General features: G+C 43.3%; 1 protein-coding gene across 4 annotated transcripts; it reads right to left on the bottom strand.

The window, feature by feature from the left end:
- Window positions 1–1,939: 1,939 nt before the first annotated feature.
- Window positions 1,940–8,201, bottom strand: LOC147350528 (ATP synthase F(0) complex subunit f, mitochondrial-like). 4 transcript variants are annotated; one of them, XM_086362127.1, is made up of 4 exons: window positions 7,831–8,187; window positions 6,304–7,640; window positions 6,071–6,125; window positions 1,940–2,977 (listed from the first exon to the last, which is right to left on the bottom strand). In XM_086362127.1, exons 3-4 carry the CDS (start codon window positions 6,120–6,122, stop codon window positions 2,703–2,705), a joined length of 327 nt encoding a protein of 108 aa, XP_086218253.1. In that variant the 5' UTR covers window positions 6,123–6,125; window positions 6,304–7,640; window positions 7,831–8,187; the 3' UTR covers window positions 1,940–2,702. The 4 variants fall into 4 exon arrangements, with proteins under 4 accessions (XP_086218253.1, XP_086218255.1, XP_086218252.1 ...); XM_086362129.1 differs by lacking the exons at window positions 6,071–6,125; window positions 6,304–7,640 and adding an exon at window positions 3,961–4,017 and having other exon boundaries at window positions 7,831–8,201; XM_086362126.1 differs by lacking the exon at window positions 6,304–7,640 and having other exon boundaries at window positions 7,831–8,183.
- Between the last annotated feature and the right edge of the window lie 3,820 nt (window positions 8,202–12,021).

Genomic DNA, 12,021 nt, shown 5'->3' with positions numbered 1-12,021 from the left:
GGCAGATTCTTTACCAGCTGAGCTACCAGGGAAGCCCAATTATTAGAAAAATGCAAATCAAAACCATGATAACCCTAACTTCATAACAGTCAGAAGAGCCATGATGAAAAAGTTTACACATAACCAGTGCTGGAGAGGGTATGGAGAAAAGAGAACCTTCCTATACTGTTGATGGGAATGTAAATTGGTGCAGCCTCCTGTGGAGAAAGTATGGAGGTTCATTAAAAAACTAAAAAATAGAGCTACCATATGATCCAGCAATCCAACTCCTGGGCATCTTATCCAGATAAGATGAGAACTCTAACTCAAAACATACGTGTACCCCATGTTCATAGCAGCACTATTTATGGTGACTAAGACATGGAAGCAACCTAAATGTCCATCCACAGATGAATGGAGAAAGAAGATGCAATTGATATATATACAATATAATATTTCTCAGTCATTTAAAAAAATGGAATAATGCCATTTGAGGCAACATGGATGGGCTTAGAGATTATCGTATTAAGTGAAGTAAGTAAAAAAGAGACAAATATCATATGATATCACTTATATGCAGAATCTAAAAAGTAATGCAAATTAATCTATATACAAAACTAAAATAGACAGACATAGAAAACAAACTTATGGTTACCAGAGAGGGTAGCGGGGTAGGGATAAATTAGAAGTTTGGGATTAACAGATACAAACTACTATATATAAAATAATAACAAGGACTTACTATACAGCATGGGGAACTATATTCAACATCCTGTGTAATAACTTACAATGGAAAAAAATCTGAAGAAGAATATACATAGATGTATAACTGAATCACTCAGCTGTATACCTGAAACTAAAACATTGTAAATCAACTATACTTCAATTTAAAAAACTCAAACCCAGCTCCTTTAGTCCTGGTTGCATTTGCTCACCTTCCCCACCCCTCCCCTCTCTCTAAGACTTGGGTATGATTTCAGATTTCAGAGGACCAGCCCAGGAGCCAGGATCAGGCACATTCAGCCTGCTCTCTCTCCATCCCTCGCTGTCTGAACCTCCTCCACTAACCTTCCCAGAGAAGAGCCTCCACCCCGAACAACATGGCTCCTATAATTCATCCATCTGTCCAGACAAGTCTAACTGCCTGGAGAGGACACAATTTGTGCTTGGCTTAGAACTCCTACATATTGAGAAACAGGATACTTTCCCCAAAAAGATCCTTCTAGATTATCTTTAGTAGGACTAAATGATTCTTGTTGAACCTGACACCTGCTTCCTAAAAGCTTGGACCCTGCCAATTTCCTCCTTTCCTCCTTCCCTCCCCCTCCCTCTCTTTCACCAGCATTCACAGAGCAGCCTTTAATGAGGCAAGATGGCAGAGCCTCAGCTCAGCCATTCCTCAGAGAACTCTCGCTTCACTCCAGTATGTTCTGTAACCCCAAGTAATTACTGTGCATCAGAATAGTCAAGCCTGTTCCTTCTCTTACAGGTGACAGAAGTCTCTCCTTTCTCCACTGCAAAGGAAATGCCTTCAGATCTGAGTCGTAAAAAAGATGACATTTCTAATTTTTTGAAAAATAAATAAAATGGCTCTGCAAAGCAAGAACATTTGGGTCACATCCCAGAGCCACCCAATGATACCTTCTCTGTGTTTCAGCCAATGGCTTCAAGGCACCTAAAGTATCAGTAGGGGTTTTCCAAACTCTGGCTCCTGGACAGCTTTACCTGGAGGGCAGCTGCAGGTAAATCCTGAATAGCCAAGCTGGTGGGTGTTAAATCAGCTGCCTGGGTCATACTTAGGTCCTTGGGGTTCCCAGAGACTGAAGATTCTGCACAAGAATGGCTCAGGTACATTCATTGCCAGTCACTTCCAATAATCAGAACTTCCCATAAATGTCGATATGCTTATACTGATGTATGAACATGACACACACTCATATATACACACATTATATAACAGTTTCATTATAAAGACATTTTAATAAAGTTAACTATATACATAAGCACATATCATCTCCAATAAAGTTTTGCCCTAAAATTGGTAAATAGGCTAACCTAGTTACCAAGTAACAGAAAGCAGCCATGATTTTCATTGCTGCTAAAAATGACTTTCCATGATCATGACTGAAGGAGATTTTTTGCAGCCCACAGGTCCTGGAGGTCAGATTTTCTACATCACCCAGTGCCAGGGTCACACAATCCTTATAATCCTTCTGTCAGACAAATAGTCTGGACCTGGGGAGGATTATTCCAATATGGGGCCCTCAAGAGGAGAGGGAGAGAGGAATCCCCAAGTGAGGAAGCCCCAGAAGAGTTCTCCTGCTTTGAGGGGCCCCAAGTCTGCTCCCCACTGGGCTCCTGAGTCACAAGCTTCCCACAGCCTCAAGGGCTCATTTTGGAGACCACGAGGGCTCTGAAGTTTGGCTGCCTGAAGAGAGGGGTTTATGCTCAGGGAGTCCCCACGTGCCTGCCACGGAAGCGTGCACCAGGGAGAAAGTTGAGGCTGCTCTTGGGTGGGCTTCCCGCAACCTGTGCTCTGCCCACTGAGCAGGACTGGAATGCCACTGCAGTGGGCCGATGGCCAGCCCTTAAGATAAGTTTGTCATCTTTTTTTTTTTTTTTCACCAGTCATTGTTTATTGGATGTTAATTCTCCATCAGGATATGAAAGGATTCAGGGGTGCCGGGCAAAGGTGATGATCAGGAATGCAGAGTTCGCCCTCTTCAGTGGTACCTGCGTAGCCGCTCGTGTTTGAGCTTGTAAGAACGGCAGTAGCTGAAAACCGCGTAGGCCGCCAGCACCAGAGAGAGCCCCTCGATGCTGCCTCTCTTCTGGTTCACGCACTTGGTGTAACGTCTTTGAAATGCTCCAGCGATGCCTGAAGGGGTGAAATCCCGCATGCGTATCCAGCTTGGCAGCTCCCCTAGTTCGACTTCCAGGAGCTTCTTCAGTGGTACGACTGACGCCATCTTGGAGTCCTCTGTCATCATTTTTAAACCTGAAAGTTGGCCAAATTCTTTACCACACACAGACTTAGATCCAACCCTTGGATTTTGTTCCAAAATTATTTTAAAAGTCAAAAAAAAATTAAATTGAGAAGTTTTGTTTCTACCACCTCAGGCACTTGCCAAAACACTCTCCAAGAATTTTTTCAGTCATTTTCATTATACATTTGCAGAAAGCTTTTAATAGATACCAAAATGCATCTGCACATCGCCTCATTGGCTTCACGTAGGAGTCCCTCAGAGCTGGGAGGACAGGTGAGTGTATCCATCAGACGGTCAAGGAAACGGACACCCAGGGAAGTGCAAGACTCACACAGCTAGTAATCAGTAGGGGAACCAGACCTCCGGTAGGAGTCGGCCTGTGTGTATGTTCACAGTAGAAATGCACTGAGGGCTGTCCCTTGGCACACCGAGGGGCCAAAAGCACCCACAACTATCTTATGAGGTCTGCTATTAACTTTTTTATTTGAAAGAGAAGTTGACTGTGAATAACCTTCTATCTACATTTTCTGAAAGGAAAGAGAGAGAGAGAAAAGGAAGATGATCAGGACTAAATTATATAGTGACATCACTATATAATGTCAGAGCCTTTTCTCTCAACAGGTGAAAGGCACCCGCTCCGGTATTCTTCCCTGGAGAATCCCAGGGAAGGGGGAGCCTGGTGGGCTGCTGTCTATGGGGTCGCAGAGTCGGACACGCCTGAAGTGACCTAGCCCGGCAGCAGCAGCAATAAGCACAGCTTCTGCGAGGCTGTACTGGCAGCTGTCACCTCCTTTGTGCAGTAGTGACATTTCATCAACACTGTGCATCTACTGGGGTTTAATAAACCAAGCCATATTTTTAAAAACCAGAGTCATTATTTAAGGATCTAATATGAAAATTTTATGTAAAAAATAGTCACTAATATGTTCTATGCAAATATATCCTGTTTCAACAATTTTAAAGTACACTCTTCCCCCCACCCCCTCATTTTTACCTCTAAAATTAGCATCCATCTGGGAAAACAGGAGGCAGCCAATGTGTCATACAACAACTGTCCGCCAGGTGGCAGTCACGATGTAAAGAAAGAAAGTGAAGTCACTCAGTTGTGTCGGGCTTTGTGACCCCATGGACTGCAGCCCGCCAGGCTCCACCGTCCATGGGATTTTCCTGGCAAGAGTACTGGATTGGGTTGCCATTTCCTTCTCCATGATGTCACGATGTAGTTACAAGAAATTTTTCATTGACTGCATTCCAGCAGGATGGAGAAACCATCAATCTCAAAAGCACTTTAGGCTAGATTTGATGAAATGGGTAATGGCTTCTTTGAAGCAAGAGACAACTACTAGTGTTCATTTAAAATAATACCACTTGTCGCTAAAATAATAAATACCACGCTAAATTGTGTCCGACTGTTCTGTTCTTCGACCTCATGGACCCACCAGGCTCCTCTGTCCATGGGATTTTCCAGGTAAGAATACTGGAGTGGGCTGCCATTTCCTCCTCCAGGGGATCGTCCCAACCCAGGGATCAAACCTGCATCTCCTACATTGGCAGGTGGATTCTTTACCACTGAGCCACCAGGGAAGCCCTAAATAATACTAAGAACTAGGTTATATTCTCACACTAACTTTGGAATTCAGCAATAAAATGAAGCTGTGAAACCCTAGGCACTCCGCCTTCCAGCCCAGTAAAGCCCTGGGTTTCGCTGCCCCACACCCAACCCCACTGTGTGACCCCAGGTGTGCCCTGTACCCTCCAGGACTTCTGAATCATAAAACTTGTGTTTTCAAAGTTCCCCAATGCAATCAGTTGCTGCTGAGGTACAATTTGCAACTATAAAAGGGCAGGGCCATTCCACACCCAACAACATCGGTTGGGGAAATGTCTATGGGGTCTCGCAAGAAGTAAGAGCTGCCAGGGTGAGCACCCCCAGGCATTTTTCATGAGAACATCACTATCCATAGGCTGAGACCAGACACAAAACAACTGTGTTCTCCTAAATAGCTCACACCATTATTTCGTGACCTTTTATAGTTGGCAGCTTACACAGAACATTTCAAGTACACATTTTACACTAGGCAGATAATTATTTCCTTCTTCTCCACTCCAGCCTCCTATGAATCTGTCCTCACTATACATTTCATAAGCACACCAATCAGTATGATTAAAATGTCCCTAAAAAGGCAGCCAACCTTCAAAGAAGCCAAGAAGACATGACCCATTTCATCAAAAGAAAGAAAGAAAAAAGTTGGTTCGAAAACAGCTGAAATGTCAACATGGTTGAAAGAAACCAATCAGTAATACAGATATAAAGATGCTATGCTTGTAATTAGCTTGATTAACAAAATAACAAAATAATAATGCCAATTAGAAAAATATTAATAAAACATTCTGGTGATGAAAGCTTATCTCTGATGAGTTGGAAAAGCAAAGAAAAATAATCCAAAGCTATTCCCTAGTTTAGAAAGATTTTGTTTATCCTGCTGTGTTAGAGTTGGAGCCAACCATTCTGATGGTTTGGATTAGCTGTTAATATTTCCAGCCATTTGAGTATTCCATCAACAGTGCATTTCTGGGAACAGACGACATCACCACGGATGGCAGGCTGTGGCACGACGCTTCTCCACACTTAAGTCACAAGTCTTCTTCTCCTTTCACCACCTTGATCAGTGGCCTTTAGTGGAAACTGGGCAAAGCCAAGTTAGTGACCCCGGGATATCAATACGGCCACACCTGCGTGGTGGCCATCGGACCTCCTCCATCCCCAGGGTTTCCGTGCGCTAAGCTGCCCACCAAGAATCCAGGCTTGCGGCCAGTTGATCCTCCCTGTTGTGCATCTTAATCACTTATTTTTTTTTTTAATTATGGAAGGTAAGGCAGTGAAACAGTGATGGAGAGGGGCAGTCCGTGTGGATAAGAGGCTCATACAGTTCTCGAGATTTGAGAGAGATGAGTCCTTTTATCAGGAAACCTATTTTAGACTTGAATAGAATTCATGTGTTCACTTATTCATTCACTTTACAAATCCATTATCTCTTCAAATGACTATATGTATAAGTTTCATACTATAGTGGAAATAATTGGAGTTTTAGAATCATTCTGACCTGGATTCAGCTCCTGATTTGAACAACGTTTTTTCTGAGCCTGTTCCATCATCACCTGTAAATTTAGAATAATCACATCATCTTTGAGGGTTTTTCTAAAGATTTCCAAAAATGTGTGTAACATTACTGGCACATAGTAAACAATCAATCAGAGCTATAGCTAGTACTATTTTATTATTATCAACTACTTCTGCTAAGCAATACAAGCCCCTGGTTCAGTCCTTCATATTCACCTGAGGATGAGTCTTCCTCTTAGCCAGCTGCTTCAGCCTGACAGAAATTCAGACTCCCACTGGGTTTTGTTAACTTAGCTCAGCCTGGCCATGCTCAGCCTCTAACAGACTTCTTTCCTGACAAACCCTAATCAGCTCCTCCTGTAACTGAGCGCGAGCTCACTTCCCGATGCATGTAGAAGCCGTGGCATTCGCTTTTGAGAAAAGGTTTTATTTCAAGGTCAGTTGACAAGGAGGCAAGGAACCCAGCTCAAATCTGTGCCTCTGAGCCAGCGTTCAGGCAAAATGTAAGGGTTAGGGGAATTTCAAACTTGGAAAGCTGATTGGTTAGTCTGATATCTGTCCTTATATGCTACCGGTGCTTCTGGAAGCCAGATTTTCTCTATTGGAGGACTTCTCACTTTGTAAAGGGCTCTGGTAGAAGCATTTCTATTCTTTGAGTTCCATAGTCTGAAGATTCTTGGTTCTGGGTTCATCCTGGAGACCTGGGTTCTCATCCAGCACGTATGTAGTGCTGTCTCAAAAATAACTCAAGGTTTGATGAATCAATCAACCTATTTCAGGAGCAAAGTCAGTTTAAGCTGGTCAGTATTTTACCCTCTGATTTACTCTCAGCCCTCTTCTTGACTTGACCCTGGCCTGTGCCCTTGACCTTGGGCCCAGTCTTGGCACAGTTCCTCCTAAGCCAGTTTAGTGAGAATCTCCCACTCTTGATAGGTAATCGCCTTGGCCTTCTTTAGCAAGAATCCAGTTTATCAAGAGTCTCTCTACCCTTGATCAAATTCCTCCTAGTAACATTTCATCCACTGACCCCCTCATTCTGCTTGTTGGCCATAAATCCCCAGTTGCCATTGCTGTATCTGGAGTTTAGTTTCTCTCTTCTCTTGAAATATTCTCAAAATAAGTCTTCTCTATTGTTCTAATTGGCCTAGTAGTTAAAAAATCCACCTACTGGTGCAGGAGACACAAGAGACATGGGTTCAGTCCCTGGGTCGGGGAGATCCCCTAGAATAGCAAATGGCAGCCCACTCCAGTATTCTTGCCTGGAGAATCCCATGGACAGAGTAGCCTGATGGGCTGCAGTCCATGGGGTCACCAAGAGTCAGACACGACTGAACATACACGCACGCAGAGTTCTAACAAGTGTCAGAATAACTTTTCTTTTACACCCTTCATCTCTGCGTGTCTGTTTCTGACTAGATGGTGCCACTGCCCATTAAGACAGAAAATGGCACTCAGCCTCCTGTAGGGCCAGGATTACTCCCTGGGGGAAACTCAGCCGGTTCCTCTGAAGCAGGACCACCTCTCATCCACGGGCCATACTGGACATTCATCTTCTGAAACAGAACCACAGAGCTAGCTGAGCTCAGATCCATGAAAGAAGTGATACGGCTCCACTCCAGGCCCAGACCTCCCCAACGTGTCAAATCCCAAACCACCACACTGCTGCCCCCCACAGCTGCCTCTGTCTCTCCATGAAGGCCTGCCCTTGTCCTCTCTTGGTTAGTTCCTCTTATTGAAACTCACCCATCCTGTTTCCCCAGTCCCTTAGAGCCTTGCTGAGTGACTCACTGAAGTACTACTAGGAGCGAACTGCTGATGCTGATTCCAGGTTCTTCCTCTCAGAGCCATGCTCGCAGTGCATCTGGGGCTTTTTGATGACTCAGAACTGACCAGCCAGCAGAGGCCCCAGTGCTCAGCAAGCCCTGTGTTTTCCTGATGATAGCAATGAGCTGAGGCCCTTGTTAAATGCAATAGGCATCTTCCCCTAGATATTCCAAACCTGGGTTTGGAATGTAGGTTTTTAAGAAACACTCCAAGGGATTTTTATCTTCAGGGAATATTGGGAGACCCTGAAATTCTATCAAAACCCTGAATATTTTTACAGAAGTGGAAGCTGAGGCCAAATCCAAGTCCAGGGTCAGGTTGCTGATTCCTAGTGCAGTCACTGTGCCCTATAGTCTTGGCTCAGAGAAGCAGGCGTCTCAGGCTGGGAGTTTGTGCATCCCACTGGCCAGTGGCCTGCCTGCGGGCGAGTTCACCTCTCAAATGAGACAGGAAACGAGCAGGCAGCGCAATGGCTGCTGCGCCCCATCCTCTTTCTGTGGATCTGTTCCCTGTGCTGAGTGTCAGGAGACCATCTACAGTCTCGAGTGACCTTGAACTAGAGCCATTTTATCCATTGAGGCCCCAGTTTTTTCATGTATAAAATGAGGTAATTGAACTAGATTAATATTTCAATTTTTTTCCCAAGAAGAGGAGTCCCCCTGTTGGGTCCAGGAGCTCAGTATAGAATTACAGTAAGACTTGGGGCTGATGTTAGGGAAGAAGAAAGAGGAAGAATGGAATCTGTGGGCCCTGCTCAGAGATGAGCCATCCTGGAGTGGGAAGGGAATAAGAGAGCTTTCTCAGGTGTAAGTTCCTCAAACCAGGTAATGAACGGAACCCTTCGCATTCTTGGGAAATTATTACAGACCCAAGCTATTATTTTAATTTTTAATATAATGTTATTTCTATATGTACAGCCCTAAAAAGTATAAACTCCATGTTTATAGGTTAATATATAAATTGCAGAGCAAAATTGAAATTGAATATCATAAAGCTAATGAAATTCAAATTGATATTAATTTAATGTGATAGATGAGTAGATGACATTGTCTTACAGAAACTAAATTGCCAATTTGCAGCTAATAATAGGAAAATGTTGGCTCAGATCTGGCAATATATTTGGACTTCCCAGGTGGCACCAGTGGTAAAAGAACCTGCCTGCCAGTGCAGGAGACGTAAGAGACATGGGTTCAATCCCTGGGTCGGGAAGATCCCTGGAGAGGGAAACGGCAACCTACTCCAGTCTTCTTGCCTGAAGAATCCCACGGACAGAGAGGCCTGGCAGGCTCCTGTCCACAGGGTTGCAAAGAGTCAGACACAGCTGAAGCGAATGAGCATGCATACACAGTCATATATTTAGTCTTTTCCTATAATGTAAGTTTGAAAGTATAACTCCCAAGAACATCTGTTTGCACATAAAACAGCAGTTTTAATACATGCCAGCCTTTGTTTGTAATTCAGGAGCAGGAAAACTACCACTTAACCAACACTGTAAGTGAGCAATGCAGATGTCACTTGATAACTCTGAAAAGTCTTCTCTTTGATTTGAAGATATTCATCTGCCTTTAATGGACAACTAATCCAATTATTGCTTTACTCCAGAACAGAGCCATTCTTCAAGGCACACTGACTACCAACATTATTGTTAATTGAATCATTGGAAATTGATATTTTCAAAGATGGAGACCACAGTGCACGCCTACTGGAAATATAAACACGAACATTAGGAGGCAAACTACTTTTGAGTCTGACGCCTGTATTTTGTGTGTCCTGAGATGATTCAGTTCTCCCACATTTCCGTGTTCAGCCTGTGGCAAGAAATCTCAGTGACAGAGTATACCAAGAAGTCAGTTGGATTTCACTTGATATAAGCTCAAAGAGAAACAAATCAAAACAGAAACACAAGCATTCTGATGGTACATATCACTACTCAAGTGTAGTCATCCGGAGGAGTCAGAATCTGTTTATAACAGCTGTGACAGATTATCATCACTATGAAAACAAAAATTCAAATTCCTCATAGAGAATCTACAGGTCTTTGAGAAACTGACCAACGCTGAGAAAGGAGAATTTAGCAGGAAAAGTTAAACTCTGCTTTTAGGAGGCTGAGGTCCAAGTCCGACTCTGTCACTAACTGGCTCTGGAAGGTTGGGCAAGTGTTCACATCTTTAGGCATCTGTTTCCTCATCTGTGAAACAGTGCTACAACCCCCTTACCTCACAGGATCACTCTGATGGTGGATGAGACAGCTTACGTGAAGGTGCTTAAACTATCCACTTCCTGCTTTCTAATGGAAAACAATCACCATGGCAGGGCCAAGTGGCTAGAGGTTGACTTCCAAACACTTTGAAATGTCCTGGCCAGTTATCCTTGAGTAGCCGGGGACAGATGTGAATATCTTGTGGTCCTTCCCGTCCTTCCTGTCCAGGCCTCCCCTGAGGGAGTAAGGGTGATGGTAGTTGATGAAGCTTTCTGAAAGCATCGAAGGCCCATTCCTTGCTCTCTGCTGCCCTCTCCAGTACGGAAGCTGCCATTGCATCAGGCAGGTTCACAGCAAGTCAGGAAGTACGGTGCGGGCCCAGGCCTTATTGTCCTCTGGGCGCCTCAGTCAGCCCCAGCCTTACTCAGGATCCGCAGCTACAGCCTGGCCTCAATTCACTGCAGGCTTCAGACCCCCAAGCCTTGAGCAAGCTCCTCTGTTCATTTATCAGTCTGCACACTTCCTTCTCCCATTTTCTTGGTTGTTAGGACTTAGTTAAGATGACTTTAGTGCCCAGAGACCCCATAAAGTTTCCTCATGTCTGCTGACCTGCAATGAAATGATTTCCAATTACATGTTAGCCACTGAGGAAATAGAGACATGCTTTGTTCTAATTCCATTTTAATGTTTGAGGTCTATTTGAATACCTAATTCTGTTTTAATGATTAGCATTTGCATTAGCCTTTTAAACACCCTTGAGGCTGTGGTACTAAATAAGCAAGGACTTCTTAAAAGTAGCTTTTTTGTTTGCCATTCACAGCCTCATTATTCTTTTGAATAGAAAAGTAATTTCTAAATGAACCACATGGGACTTACTAGAGGCTCCAGCAGGTTCAGGGAAGAAAATATTAGGACTTTTATTTTTATATAGTATATTTAATTTTAGTCTTCTAAACTTTCAGTCTCAGACAATATTTTACAACATACATAATATAGTAGCAGACAGTACAGGCATAGAATTTACACATAAATTTGAGAATTTTTTTAATTGAAGTATAGTTGATTTACAATGTTGTGTTAGTGTCTGCTGTACAGTAAAGTGATTCAGTTATGTTAATTATATTATGTATATATATATATATATACACATATTCTTTTTTATATATTCTTTTCCATTACAGTTTATCACAGGATATTGAATATAGGTCCCTGTGCTGTACAGTAGGACCTTGTTGAGTATATACATAAATGTTTATATATTTTATAGGAATGCTAGTTTCATTTAATTTGTTTTGTTCCTGAAGGGATATATTATACAATGATAAAAGATTAGAGACCTCTTTTCTAGAAGAGTATTCTCCTATCTGGGTTTCAGAGTAACAAAGTGGAAGTGAAAGCCGCTCGGTCGTGCCCGACTCTTTGCAACCCCATGGACTGTACAGTCCATGGAATTCTCTAGGCCATACTACTAGAGTGGGTAGCCCTTCCCTTCTCCAGGGGGTCTTCCCAACCCAGGGATCGAACCCAGGGCTCCTGCATTGCAGGTGGATTCTTCACCAGCTGAGCCACCAGGGAAGCCAGAGTAACAAAGGGAGCTTTCAAAAAAAAGTATATTATGCTCTAAACCCATCCCAGACAGAAAACCACCATCTTCAGAGTGAAGTTTGTGATATATGAATTTTTTAAAAAGCACACCCTGGTGATTCTGACACAAACCCCTCTGCTAAAAATCACATCGTTTAGACTGTCAGCTCCCTGAGGGCAGACGACAGCAGTCTTGTTCATCGTTTATCTGAGTAGCCTAACACACTGCCTGACACAGATGTTCTGTAAATATTTGCTGAAGGAATGAATGATGAACAAATGAGTCACCATCTGGAAACGGCCACTGCTACCACCCCAGCCTTTGT

This window comes from Bos grunniens, chromosome 20 (genome assembly GCF_055505025.1).
Source record: "Bos grunniens cultivar Pamir isolate PY7600 chromosome 20, Bosgru_T2T1.0, whole genome shotgun sequence".
In the NCBI taxonomy this organism is placed as follows: Eukaryota; Metazoa; Chordata; class Mammalia; order Artiodactyla; family Bovidae; genus Bos; species Bos grunniens.
The sequence above is the reverse complement of the archived record's forward strand: the minus strand, read 5'-3'. Positions and strand labels throughout refer to the sequence as shown.

Excerpts from the sequence above, each read along its gene's own strand:
- LOC147350528 (XM_086362127.1), bottom strand. The coding sequence starts at position 6,122 with ATGATGGAACAGGCTCAGAAAAAACGTTGTTCAAATCAGGAGCTGAAT. Across the intron at positions 2,978-6,070 it reads AAATCAGGAGCTGAATCCAG|GTTTAAAAATGATGACAGAG; the intron begins GTCAGAATGATT and ends GCCAACTTTCAG.